This window comes from Schistocerca americana, chromosome 4 (genome assembly GCF_021461395.2).
Source record: "Schistocerca americana isolate TAMUIC-IGC-003095 chromosome 4, iqSchAmer2.1, whole genome shotgun sequence".
NCBI classification, from domain to species: domain Eukaryota; kingdom Metazoa; phylum Arthropoda; class Insecta; order Orthoptera; family Acrididae; genus Schistocerca; species Schistocerca americana.
The window spans coordinates 313,635,937-313,649,701 of record NC_060122.1 but is presented as its reverse complement, the minus strand read 5'-3'; the positions used below and the strand labels follow the sequence as shown (position 1 = coordinate 313,649,701).

General features: G+C 42.9%; 1 protein-coding gene across 1 annotated transcript in view; it reads left to right on the top strand.

Annotated features, from left to right (window-relative positions):
- Positions 1 to 13,765, top strand: part of LOC124613437 — a 50,763-nt gene that overhangs the window by 14,937 nt on the left and 22,061 nt on the right. The window contains exons 2-3 of the mRNA XM_047142139.1: positions 1,798 to 1,917; positions 8,491 to 8,783. Coding sequence (XP_046998095.1) covers positions 1,798 to 1,917; positions 8,491 to 8,783 — 413 coding nt within the window. The remainder of the gene's footprint in view (positions 1 to 1,797; positions 1,918 to 8,490; positions 8,784 to 13,765) is intronic.

Genomic DNA, 13,765 nt, shown 5'->3' with positions numbered 1-13,765 from the left:
CCGTTATGAGATTCTCACAAAACACCGTGAAGCAAGACACTACAGCATCACACCGTTCTTTCTGCACCAAGGCCATAAGGCCAAAACGACAGAGGATGCACTGTTTCCATTTCAATCGGATGATAGTATGGCTACGTGAAACATTCCATCGCCAGCACCGAAGAAGCAAACAGTTGGTTTGCGTACAGACCCTGGACGCAAAGGAAGTAGCAGCCAGAGCCTAGCACCGAACAGTGAGACACAGCCCAGGCGACTTGGTTTGAATTTTTACGCTTGTATGGAAATTCGCATAATCGGAAAAGTTACTAACATGACGTATCGCATCATTTTCTCTTGTCAGAAATCAGAAATGAAGTCGAGGATTATGATAATCAATAAGACTAAAGACGTCGTCCATGTCCTCTGTATGAAGCCGTACTACAGTCCAGAGATGCAGATCGACGGTTGGAGGTTCAAGGAAACTGAAGACCTATTCTACAACTGCAAATCTTTGACGGGAGGGGCTACCTTCGATGCTCATCATACTAACAACATGACCAAAACGCAGGATAAGTCATCGCTGCTGGATGGAGGACTACTAACAATATTAAGTTCCACCAAGGACAATTTTTGAATCAGCAAGTTGCTGTTTCTGCTGAAGAGGGAACAATGCCACAAGCTTTGGCGCACACAAGGTGGCATAGTGGTTAGCATTGCTGGTTATTATATTGCGAGTCGCCACTTCAAAGCAGACGTCCAACAATGATTTGTTATTTAGTATTTATCATTTCTGGAATTAACTTCAAATTAAGTAGTTCTAAGTTCTAGGGGACTGATAACCTCAGAAGTTAAGTCCCATAGTGCTCAGACCCATTTGAACCATTTGAACAATATATGTCTGTAATGTTTGTATATTCTGGAATATTCGATACTTGTATAAATACTAGCATCATGGAATATTCCTTGGGTATAAGCTGCACACTCTATCAGCGGGTGCGCTTCTGTTCTGGCTTGAATTTTCTCATCTTGAGAATACCGAAGGAGAGATGTGTTTTACTTGCTGAAAACAATCAACAGCTTAGATTGCATCAATATTTATTTAAGACATCCGGTTGCGACAGACTTTGCTGTTTTATTCAGGTCATAAAAATCTTTTTGTTGTGAAACGTGTTCATTTTACGTTGGACCTCATGCCAAGTTGTCATGTTGGCGTATGGTCCAACGTAAAATCAACACGTTTCACAACAAAAAGGTTTTTATGACCTGAAGATGACAACAAAGTCTGTCGAAACCAACTGTCTCAAATAAAGAAGTATTTATTCGATCTAGGCTGTTGAATGTTTTCAATTTTTTTCAGCCGGACATTTGTGTCAGTGATAAGCTTACTTTCAGTTCTAAGTTACTGACAAACTAGCTTCGTATTTGGGCTTGATTGTTGTTTCAGCGTGACTATATCCACAACAGTCATGCATTTGACGATGTCCGAAGTAACATGCAGCCTTAAGAATAGGAGAGTTAATTAAATCTAACTGCTACTTGTTTTTAATAACTTCAACATTTTGTGTTGGTATAACAAAGAAATTTGAGGCTGTTACAAATGAAAATGTAATTAGTCTGTGTACAAAGCATGTTAAATATTGCATGATGCATAGTTCATAGGTCTATAAAAGCTAGGAATTTTTTTCCCAGTTGACAGTAACAAAAGGTATCGGAACCATACATTGAATATCATTTCAGTGACCGACCTGTCAACGATACTGCAATTGTTGTGGGTTGTTATGATACACAATGTAGACCTCCTACCATTCTTTGTTGCAGCTGCTGAGTGCCGCCTATGCCAGCCCGGACGTCACCGACGTGCCGACGTCGTACATATTCAATCCACATGTAGTCTGCACAGCGCCTGGTAAGGTTATCTGCAGCACCGACTGTAAGCAGGTGAGTTTGATTTTTCTGACGGTGTCGCAAGGGGTAAAGTCCGCATAAAATAACTTGGCCCATGTGAAGGGAGAGATTCTCGTCCTGAGCGCTGGGCGAGTCTATTCCGCTGTGTGAAAGGGGCGGCCGCGTCACTTGTAGTCTTCTGCGCTATGGGCCTCACGCGTCAGTTCTTTTTGCGATGACACTACTAATTTGCGAAATCTGTATTTTTCACATTATTAGTCATACTGACATAAACTGGGGTGTAATTCTTACCTGCTGTAGCTCAGTAGCTCAGTTCCGCGAGATAAGCATCTCTGCGATGGTTTTAACTTTCGAATTGCATCTATCTTGCTGCGCGAAGGCCATTAGCAATACCACATGGAACAATATGGAGCAAACGCCATAGAATCCGCCAATTTGGACCAAAGATTTTGTACCGATGCATGGACGACGCATTTGTGGTGTGGCCACATGCAACGAAAAAACTTTACCCGCTCTAATATAAAATTTACGAGGTGACTTGAACAGACGGCCAGCCACATTTCCTCGGCATGTTAATTAACAGAAGAACACTTTGATCCCTGAGTCATAACTTATACAGAAAAATCACAGACGCTGTCCTATGTCTCCACGTTTTCGCGCGAGCACAATCTGTGTATACTCTAAGGAATCTCGTCAAGTGTTACAGTACCAACGAATAGTATTCTGTAGCAATGGGTACCCATAGCGACGAACTGAGTGGGCATTATAGCGAAAATTAACAACGTCTGTGAAAGAAATTACTAAACAAGGAGAAACTAAGAATCGCTTATCTGTTTTATGCCGGCCAGATCTCTGAAAGATCGCTAGACTCCTATGTAAACATGACTCACAATTTACTTCAATCTTGTCAAAAGGAAAAAAACAAAAACAAAATGTCTTCTCTGTAATGTTAAAGACGGTCTAGATCTCCGAAAGCCGGGTGTGTACACTATGATATGTGACGCACCATGTATTACGTGACCCACACTACTAGAACAAAAGAACAGTGGTGCAACGAACATCAGTGATACACCCAAATAAAAGAACCAAAGAAATCAGTGATCACCGGCCACTATCTGGATATATTCATGAAACGAAATACGAGGAGACGAGTATCGGGATGTAGAAGCCATGGTTCTGGGACAGCGTAAGTGAGGAGTGTATCGAAATGCAAATATCAGAAACCTGATATGCCGAGACGGGGATTTCCAGTAAAGCAAGGCTTTGGGTCCAGCGCTCCCTTTATCAAGGTTCCATCGATCATGTCATCTACTGGAATTGGAAAACGCTGGGAACTCTGAAAGACAAATGAGAACCAAACGGCGTAGCGGGAACCAGGTGTCGTACTAGCGGCGCGATACTAGCAATACATTACAGTGTGGTTGGACCCCAGGCAGCGAGTGAGCACAGCGATACAGCTCGGAGAAGCTGGGGAAGGTGGCTAGGTCGGTCGTCGAAATATAGTGCTTGAAGTAAAATCAACAATTCGGTTGACCATCCGAAAGCACACGAAGAGCCAATATCGCCGAGAAAACAAAAAAGATTACATAGACCAAAAAATATCTGGGAACCATTAGCATTACCCGTAGTCGTGAACTTCATGTTTCAGTTGAATTTTTGTGTTCAGACCAGTTTCCAATTTACAGCACCGCTTTTTTAAGACCTTATGATGGCAATAAAGCCGAAACCGACTATATTCAAATGACCTGTGACCATGATTGCAAATTTCTCAGATTCTTTTTATATCACGGTCAACGGGCTTCTAAAAACATAAGAGTAGCCTCATTTGAAAATAACGCAATACATTTTAACTTTTGTGTTCTTAATAAACCCACAATCCCATATAACTAGGGAAGACTAGGTTAGCTAAAAAAAATGGTTCAAATGGCTCTGAGCACTATGGGATTTAACTGCTGAGGTCATCAGTCCCCTAGAACCTAGAACTACTTAAACCTAACTAACCTAAGGACATCACACACATCCATGCCCAAGGCAGGATTCGAACCTAGCTTAGCACGCTCTGCTTCATGCACGTAGACTGTGTGATCTGCACAGATTTCTTTTTTAATCAGATTCGTGAGTTTTTATGTTGTTCAGAAAGTGCAACACCTTCTAAGCTTTTCACGCTGATTAAGGTCTTTAAGCATGGTTGGTTGGTTGGTTGGTTTTGGGGAAGGAGACCAGACAGCGAGGTCATCGGTCTCATCGGATTAGGGAAGGAAGTCGGCCGTGCCCTTTCAAAGGAACCATCCCGGCATTTGCCTGGAGCGATTTAGGGAAATCACGGAAAACCTAAATCAGGATGGCCGGACGCGGGATTGAACCGTCGTCCTCCCGAATGCGAGTCCAGTGTCTAACCACTGCGCCACCTCGCTCGGTTGAAGCATGGTCTTTTCCAACCAAAAAGCGACTGTGGTAAGTGGACACCAAGGGTTTTGTTAATCATGCCTTTTAGATTCTTATGCTGATATTTACATAGAAACTTTCATCCTCTAATACATATTCTTTTATATCTATCACAGAAGTGAAATACGAGTTTTCATAGATTTAGCTTCAAATATTTTTTAATGTAACGAAATATTTTCTCAACATTTTTTATCCTCTATTTCACCCGCTTAGGGACTGATTTTCCAAAAACAGTGAAACACGCATATTGTAAAATTTCTGACAGAGAAGGCAAATATAAATTTTCAACATTTAGTTTTGAAAATACTTTCGTAATGAAGTAATTTCAGTCGCTGTCCATTATACCCCCGTTCGCTACTCAGAGTTTCCGGCAGGAGGTCGGATGTATTTGTGTAGAGGGGATCCATTTCTCAGCTAGGCTTATCAGTTATATGAATGTGCGGTGTCTCTCCGTAAGAACAGACACCACGTAGAATCGGCAGCTGTGAAAGATTATATGTAAATTGAGGGGAGATTAGTGCTGTCAGCCGCAACGGGAACCTGAGTTACATTGCCATCATCGACAATGGGATCGGATCGAGTCCTTGAGAAAATTGAACATTTCTCAGCCTTCTTCTTAGCTCGAAAAATCAGTAGGACAGCAAATCAGATAAAGATAGAGCTTCCAAAAAATCACCTAGGTGCACCTTCACTAATTCTCTGATTTTACTTTCACGTTGTAAGTACCAGTGTAATCGAAAAAATAAAACTAATGGCAACTCTCCCGTTGATCTAACTGTTTATATCCTTCATTTGCCTTTGTTAATATTCTATTTTCTGCTGTTCATCCTTTATATGAAAGTTGCAACAAAATCAAGTTCTAACTCAAGTTCCATTGGTGCATATACACAAAATAAAAATACAGGACTAACAATTAATCAGTTCCAGGAGACATCACACCGCTAACAGCTTGTAACACCGACTCTAGCTTTGATAATGGCTTCAGCTGGGCTAGGAAGAAAGTCCATAAGTTCCTTCAGTTATGCCATATTCAGCTGAAGACACTCATCGATGAATGGATGCCATAGAGCTACCAAATTACGCGGACGTTGATTCCTGCACTAATCCATTTTACCGTACAGTCTCAGATATATCTGTATGATTGAGTGTCCGCGGTGGAGCCTGGATGTTCGTCAGTCGAGGAACCAAATTGTGCATTCCTGTGAACACGGACGTTGTCGTACTGGAGGGGGCAGTATCCATAGCTTATTCATGTGTGTATGCCACTATTGGCCCGAAGTCCCCTTCTTGGCAGTTCGCCGTTTACAGAGACGGCAGCTCTTCTTCATTTTTAAAAAAGTACAGGTCGATTACTCCTCCTTCCTCAGAACTCACACCACACAGCTGTGGATATATCTCATCTTTCACAGTCACTCAAGGATTTTCATTACGCAAAATCCTGCAGTTCTGCTTATTAACTGAGGTGGAAGTGCGCCTCATCTGAGGAAATTATTCTTTCTGTGGAGTTCTCGTTCTCCGATTGTCGACCAACGACCCTTAGAGCAAACCTGATGATTCGGCTGGAGCAGCAGTACATCCCAGTGTCACACGCAATTCACGAACGGTTGTCGTGGGACTTTCACTGTTTTTGTAATAGATTTTTATCACTTGGTTACGTGTTCAGTTGTCATCTGCTCCATGACGAAAATAAACATCAAACAACGATACTCACCACACAAAAGCTATCAGGCTACTAGAGGGAAGGATCGCAGATAACAAACATGAAAAAACCACGGCTGCCAGCAGTCACATGGCAAAATGAGGCAAAATTCAAATAAGCCCTTACTTCCCAATCACTTGTTACGTCGATCACCCAAACAGTTTGATCTAGGACTGCTTCCTAATCAGCTGAACAAGAACAGGAGTGACAATCGGCCGCGATTTACTTGAAATTAACAACCCAAAAATCATGTGAAGAGCATTACGGTATCTGTGTATATCTTGTACGGGTAACCGAAAGCAGGTTTGAAATACGTCATTCCCAGACTACAATCTCCCACTCTTTTCTTCTTCCCTTTTTTTTATTTTTAAGGAGAAAATCAGTTTTGTTGTGCTCGTGTGTTGGAATATGTGCTTGTGCTTGTGCAATTGAGAGATTCGTACCTCATAAATTGGTAAGAGATGGAACTGATCCCCCATGGTACACAAAACAGGTCCGAAGGCTGTTGCAGAGGCAACGGAAAAAGCATGCGAAGTTCAGAAGAACGCGAAATCCCGAAGATTGGCTAAAATTTACAGATGCGTGAAATTTGGCACGGACTTCAATGCGAGATGCCTTTAATAGGTTCCACAACGAAACATTGTCTCGAAATTTGGTAGAAAATCCTAAGAAATTCTGGTCGTATGTAAAGTACACAAGCTGCAAGACGCAGTCAATACCTTCGCTGGGCAGTGCCGATGGTACTGTTACCGACGACTGTGCCGTTACAGCGGAGTTATTGAACGCAGTTTTCCAAAATTCCTTCACCAGGGAAGACGAATGGAATATTACAGACTTTGAAACGCGAACAGCTGCTAGCATGAGTTACTTAGAAGTAGATACCTTAGGGGTTGCGAAGCATCTCAAATCGCTTGATACGGGCAAGTCTTCAGGTCCAGATTGTATACCGATTAGGTTCCTTTCAGATTACGCTGATACAATAGCTCCCTACTTAGCAATCATATACAACCGGTCGCTCACCAATAGATCTCTACCTACAGATTGGAAAATTGCGCAGGTCGCGCCAATGTTTAAGAAGGGTAGTAGGAGTAATCCATCGAACTACAGACCTATATCATTGACGTCGGTTTGCAGTAGGGTTTTGGAGCATATACTGCATTCAAACATTGTGAATCACCTCGAAGGGAACGATCTATTGATACGTAATCAGCATGGTTTGAGAAAACATCGCTCTTGTGCAACGCAGCTAGCTCTTTATTCGCACGAAGTAATGACCGCTATCGACAGGGGATCTCAAGTTGATTCTGTATTTCTAGATTTCCGGAAAGCTTTTGACACTGTTCCTCACAAGCGACTTCTAATCAAGCTGCGGGCCTATGGGGTATCGTCTCAGTTGTGCGACTGGATTCGTGATTTCCTGTCAGCAAGGTCGCAGTTCGTAGTAATAGAGGGCAAATCATCGATAGCAGGGGTGATAGCAGGTGTTCCCCAGGGAAGCGTCCTGGGACCTCTGCCGTTCCTGATCTATATAAATGACCTGGGTGACAATCTGAGCAGTTCTCTTAGGTTGTTCGCAGATGATGCTGTAACTTACCGTCTAGTAAGGACATCCGAAGACCAGTATCAGTTGCAAAGCGATTTAGAAAAGATTGCTGTATGGTGTGGCAGGTGGCAGTTGACGCTAAATAACGAAAAGTGTGAAGTGATCCACATGAGTTCCAAAATAAATCCATTGGAATTCGATTACTCGATAAATAGTATAATTCTCAACGCTGTCAATTCAACTAAGTACCTGGGTGTAAAAATTACGAACAACGTCAATTGGAAAGACCACATAGATAATATTGTGGGGAAAGCGAGCCAAAGGCTGCGTTTCATTGGCAGGACACTTAGAAGATGCAACAAGTCCACTAAAGAGACAGCTTACACTACACTCGTTCGTCCACTGTTAGAATATTGCTGCGCGGTGTGGGATCCTTATCAGGTGGGATTGACGGAGGACATCGAAAGGGTGCAAAAAAGGGCAGCTCGTTTCGTATTATCACATAATAGGGGAGAGAGTGTGGCAGATATGATACGCGAGTTGGGATGGAAGTCATTAAAGCAAAGACGTTTTTCGTCGCGGCGAGATCTATTTACGAAATTTCAGTCACCAACTTTCTCTTCCGAATGCGAAAATATTTTGTTGAGCCCAACCTGCATAGGTAGGAATGATCATCAAAATAAAATAAGAGAAATCAGAGCTCGAACAGAAAGGTTTAGGTGTTCGTTTTTCCCGCGCGCTGTTCGGGAGTGGAATGGTAGAGAGATAGTATGATTGTGTTCGATGAACCCTCTGCCAAGCACTTAAATGTGAATTGCAGAGTAATCATGTAGATGTAGATGGGCAAAACTAAGCAATAACTGCTGCCACTTTCTCAATTTGTTACACTTCCTGAATGTTTGTTACTCTGTTTGCGCAGGTGATGGTGTGTTTAGGCAATACTACTGGTGGGTACACTCCTACGGTGGTGGCAACGTGCCCCACCACCGGCAGTACGAGGTGCAGCGCAGAGCAGGCCGCCTGCGTTGCAGAAGAGGACTCCGAGTGCCACCCTCCAGTCGCCGCAAGTAGGTTTCCGTGCAACAGCGTCGGATCCTTCCCTGACCCGTACGACTGCCAGACGTACCACATCTGCACTGCGGCCGGCGGAGTTTCTCAAAGTGCTACATGTAGCGGCACTACGGCGTACAACCCTCTGAGAGCAGACTGCAGGTGAGCCACAGCATTTACGTTTAGCTCCAAGAATGCGACGTCTTTTCACATTGGGTTCCAGCACTCATTTCGTGATTACGAAGGCTTTTGGTGACCTGCTTTGATGCAACTCTCCATGCTGGTTTAATGTCTACAAGCCTATTCGTGTCTGCAAAGCTACTGCAAACCACATTCATTTGAATCTATTGAGCCTTCGTCTTCCTCCAAAAATTTTACCCCCAAATTTCTGTCCATTGCCAATTTGGCGATACTTTGAAGTCTTAAGATATGTTCTGCTGATTGATCCATTATTTTAGACCAGTTATGTAAAATATTTCTTATCTCCTCATTTAGATTCAGTACCTCCTTTTCAGTTGTTCGATGTAGCAGGCATTCTTCTGTAGCCTTACATCTTCAAAGGCTGCTCTTCTTCTCTTGTCTGGATTGCTTATCGTCCATTTATACTTCCGTACAACGTTACACTCCAGACCCATTCCTTATTGAGTGTTAACAAATTACTACTTTTCAGAAACGATTTTTTGCAGTTGTTACTTTCCATGGTATACAACAACTACAGTATGACCGAGAACTCTCCGTAACTCTGGGTGAAAAAAAGTGTACTGTACGTTGGAGTTCTTACATGTAAAAATTATACACCGAGGTGACAAAAGTCGAGACATATGGCTGCAATATCGCGTACAAGAAGTATAAAAGAGCAGTGTATTGGCGGAGGTGTCATTTGTACTCAAGTGATTGATGTGAAAAGGTTATGGCCGCACTGCGGTAATTAACAGACTCTGAACGCGGAATAGTAGTTGGAGCCAGACGCATAGAACATCCCATTTCGGAGATCGTCAGGGAGTTCAATACTCCGATATCCACAGTGTCAAGAAAGTGCCGAGATCAGCAAATTGCAGGCATTATCTCTCGCCACGGGCATGGCAGTGGTCGACGGCCTTCGCTAAACGATTGAGAGTAGCGGAATTTGCGTAGAGTTGTTACTGCTAAAAGACAACCCGTAGTGTTTGTAATAACAGCAAAAAAGGGGGATTACGACGAACGTATCCGTTACGACACTGTGGCGTTGTTAATGGACTATGGCAGCAGGCGATCGACACGAATGCCTTTGCTAACAGTACGACATCTCATGGGCGCGTGACCATGTCGGTTGGACAATAGACGACTGGAAAGCCATGGCCTGGTGAGATGAGTCCCGATTTCAACTGGTAAGAACTGACGGTGCAGACCCCACGAAAGCATGGACCCAGGTTGTCAACAAGGCACTGTGAAAGCTGTAGGTGGCTCCATAATGGTGTCGGCTGTGTTTATACCAAATGTGCTGAGTCCTCTGGTCCAACTGAACCAGTCATTGACTACAAGTTGTCATGTTCGTCTACTAGGAGATCATTTGCAGCAAACAACATTGGAATTTTTGTGGATGACAATGCATCATGTCAACGGACCGCGATGGTTGTCGATTGATTTGAAGAATATTGTTGACAATTCGAGTGAATAGTTTGGTCACCTATATCCCCAGACTTGAATCCTGTAGAATATTTATGGGACATAATCGAGAGGTCCATTTCGTGCATAAAATCCTGTACCGATAATACTTCAGCAATTATGGACGGCTACAGAGGCAGCATGACTGAGTATTTCTGCGGGGGACTTCCAACGACTTGTTGAGGCCCTCACATGTCGAGCTGCTGCACCATCCCGGGAGAAAGGATGTCTGAGCAGGCATACCGTGGCTTTAGTCACCTCAGTGTGTATACAGTGAATCTGTACGTGAGTAGTCGTGCTTTACAGAAAGATGTAAATGTCTCTATGTGCTCCTTTACGTCTTGTCTAACATCTCAGGAGTTATGTTTCGAAAGGCTTCCTCAACATTCTCGCGCTATTCATTAGAGTTGCATCAGTGTTAAGACTTACTTATTCCCAGAATGAGTTGTCTCTCGTAGTAAGTCCTGAGTTTCGTGGTGGCCATATTAATGGGACTGGCGATGTTGCTGGACGCAAATCCGAAAAACGGTGGTTCAGACCTCCGACTGCACAGATTTGAGTTTTTTTTGTGGCTCGATTCAGGCGAATATTGAATTGTTTTCTTTTAGAAGCACGTGACCGATGTCCTCATCCATCCTTCAGTGCACGGAACTTGTGGCCTATGACTCCATCGTCGGCGGTACTTTAAACCCTGATTTTTCTTCCTTTAGAGTTCTTGCCAAGCACGTCTGATTGTAAAGGAGAAAGGAATTAGTTGACGCTGGGGTCATGGCAGGTGGGTACAGTTCTTAGTAATGTGTGCCAGAGATCAGAGGTGTTCAAGCAGGTTAGATATGAATCTATTCTCGCAAAATCTCATTCAGAATATTTAATGAACTAATATTCGAGAAAGGTTCTGTGACGTTTCTCACCTGGGGATCACGAGAATTAATTACGTCTGTTTAAGTCCTAAGGGGGGGGGGGGGGGGGGTGGGGGGGGGGGGAGGACAAGCAGGCGTTTATTACGCCTTAAATTTATCCACTTTATAACGAATAGTTTCGGGTTTGTGATTGTATTCGCTGCTTCAGTCAGTTTTTACTAACATTCACTGAGCACGACGGGTTTAGGCAGCATGCTGCAATGATCAGAAGCTTTACAATTACATATACACTACATTACTCTGATTTGCTTATCGGGTGTGCCAATGAGGTCATTTACTGAAATATAATCCTGAACAGAAACACATATTTATTTTAGCGCATTAGGTGAGGTGCATGTGTAAATCATTTCATTAGTGTATTACTTACATTTTAACCGGGAATTTGTTCGTCTCGCGCAGAGCACAACAATAAGCACATCAGCATCACTTAACACTTTCACATTCAAATGTTAACATCATTCCATGGACTCTTTACTGTGAAGACAAACCTAATTCAGTTGCTAAGATATTATAAACTATGAAGATGCAGTATTTAATATACAGGATGTTTATAAATTAGTTATACAAAACTAACCTTTAATTGTGTAAAAGGTAAATAATGTCTGATACAGCACTGAATGCAGTTACATCTTCATGTTTTATTTACAAACGGTCAGTGTGGCTACCTCTTATAACACGACAAGTGTTCCATCTGTAATCAGTTTCCTGCCAAACCCTATGAAGCAAGTCGTGATGTATGGTGGCAAATGCTTGCGTTGTCCGTTGTCGCAGCTTCGTCGTTTCCCTGAAGCAGAGGAATAAACACTCTGTCTTCAACGTAACCTCATACACAGAAATCCATCGGGATTATCTGGATTCACGAAACCATAAACAACGCTCTGTACACTCTTCACCGTTATATGACCCCATGGTGACTGTTGGAATAACTCATTCGCTGATGCCCCCTAGCGGAATGATCGGGAACTAACAGCGGTTGGCGGGAACAGAACTTGAAGATGTATTGCATTCAGTGCTGCACCAAATGTTTCTTAACTTACTTACCGTTTTCATAATTAAAGATTACTTTTGTACAACTGATTACTAAGTACCCTATACAAGCATATTTCTGTCTCAGAACTTGTTAAATAGGTCGTTCGGCAGTCGAAAACATGTGGCCGGATCAGCAGAAAAATTTGGCCAAAGACTGGGAAGATGCCATAGCAAAGGAAAGAAGGGCGAAGCTGTATGGGCATACTTTCGCAAGAAGCTGCAAGTGGACTCTGCCAACGCATCAAGAATCGCTGCCACTGGCATCACAGAAGCACGGAAGCAGATTGAGCCGCGGAGACCTGAATATGAAAAAGCTCCATGCCTAGCGCGGGGCTACTTCTTTACTCCATGTGTCGATGGCTGACGGACTGGTCGCCATAAATAATGCTTGCGTCAGCTATGGACCGCCCGAAGCGGTGTACGAGGTACTCCACGCCCGTCGTCGACCTGAAATGAGTCATCTAGCTGCTAATATTAGAAGCCGCCTTCATAGAAGTTGTTATTTCCTCTCCCCTATTCTGAATGGAAGAGGGCTGGGAGAAGCTAATCTGATAAAAAGTACCTCTCACCATGCACTTTCACTATATTCAGGTGATTCGATTTCCTTGTCGGTAAACATATCTAAAACAAAAGGATATGCTTCAACTTGTATTTTTCAGGGCCATTTAACTTACATATTTCTTTACGCCGTCAAATAGAGATAGTATTCTGGAAGCTATTGATTTATGTCACCATAATGGTAGATGAAATCCCCTAGTTGTATGATCACAATAATGTGTATGTTTCGGCGACCTCTGGTTGAAATACCAGTTGTCGACCGCCTTTCTTTCTGATCAGATTTGTCAGTAAATGTTGCCTTAGTCCACTCATAATTCCTGCCATTTCAGTGAGAGAGATCCTCAAATATTATGTGTCAGGTATCTCAGCAATTAGATACAGACAACTGCAGGAAGAATTTATTTTCCAACCTTGCCGTACTTCTCTAACTGTAAGCCACAGTGTTAATATGTTGCGTCGCATTCTCTCATGTTGCAGCAGGAAGTAGTACCTCAGTATTTCAGTGTCCCACTTCCTTCCTCACTCATGCTTCGGTACGATTTTCTTAAACTTCAGTTTCCTCTTCATAATTACTAAATTATAATCCGAGTCTATATCTGTTCCTGGACGAATTAGTCTAACACTTGATTTCGGGTCTATGTCTGACTATGGTGTAATCCAGCTGGAACATTTCCGTGTCTCCCTGCCATTTCCAAGTAAATCTCCCCCTTAGTGATAAGTAAACAGTAAATTTATTGAATAACCGGGTTAGTTTTCCTCCCCTCTGATTTCTACAACCAAGTCCATATTCTCTCATAACTCTTTCTTCCTTTCTTTCCCGTGCTATCGTGTTCCAGTCCCCATGGTTTCTAGATTATCATCTTCTATCACATACTGATTTACCTGTTCAGTACCCTCATATACTTTCTGTACCTCTTTAGCCCGTCGGAGTGGCAGAGCAGTTCTAGGCGCTACAGTCTGGATCCACGCGACCGCTACGGTCGCAGGTTCGAA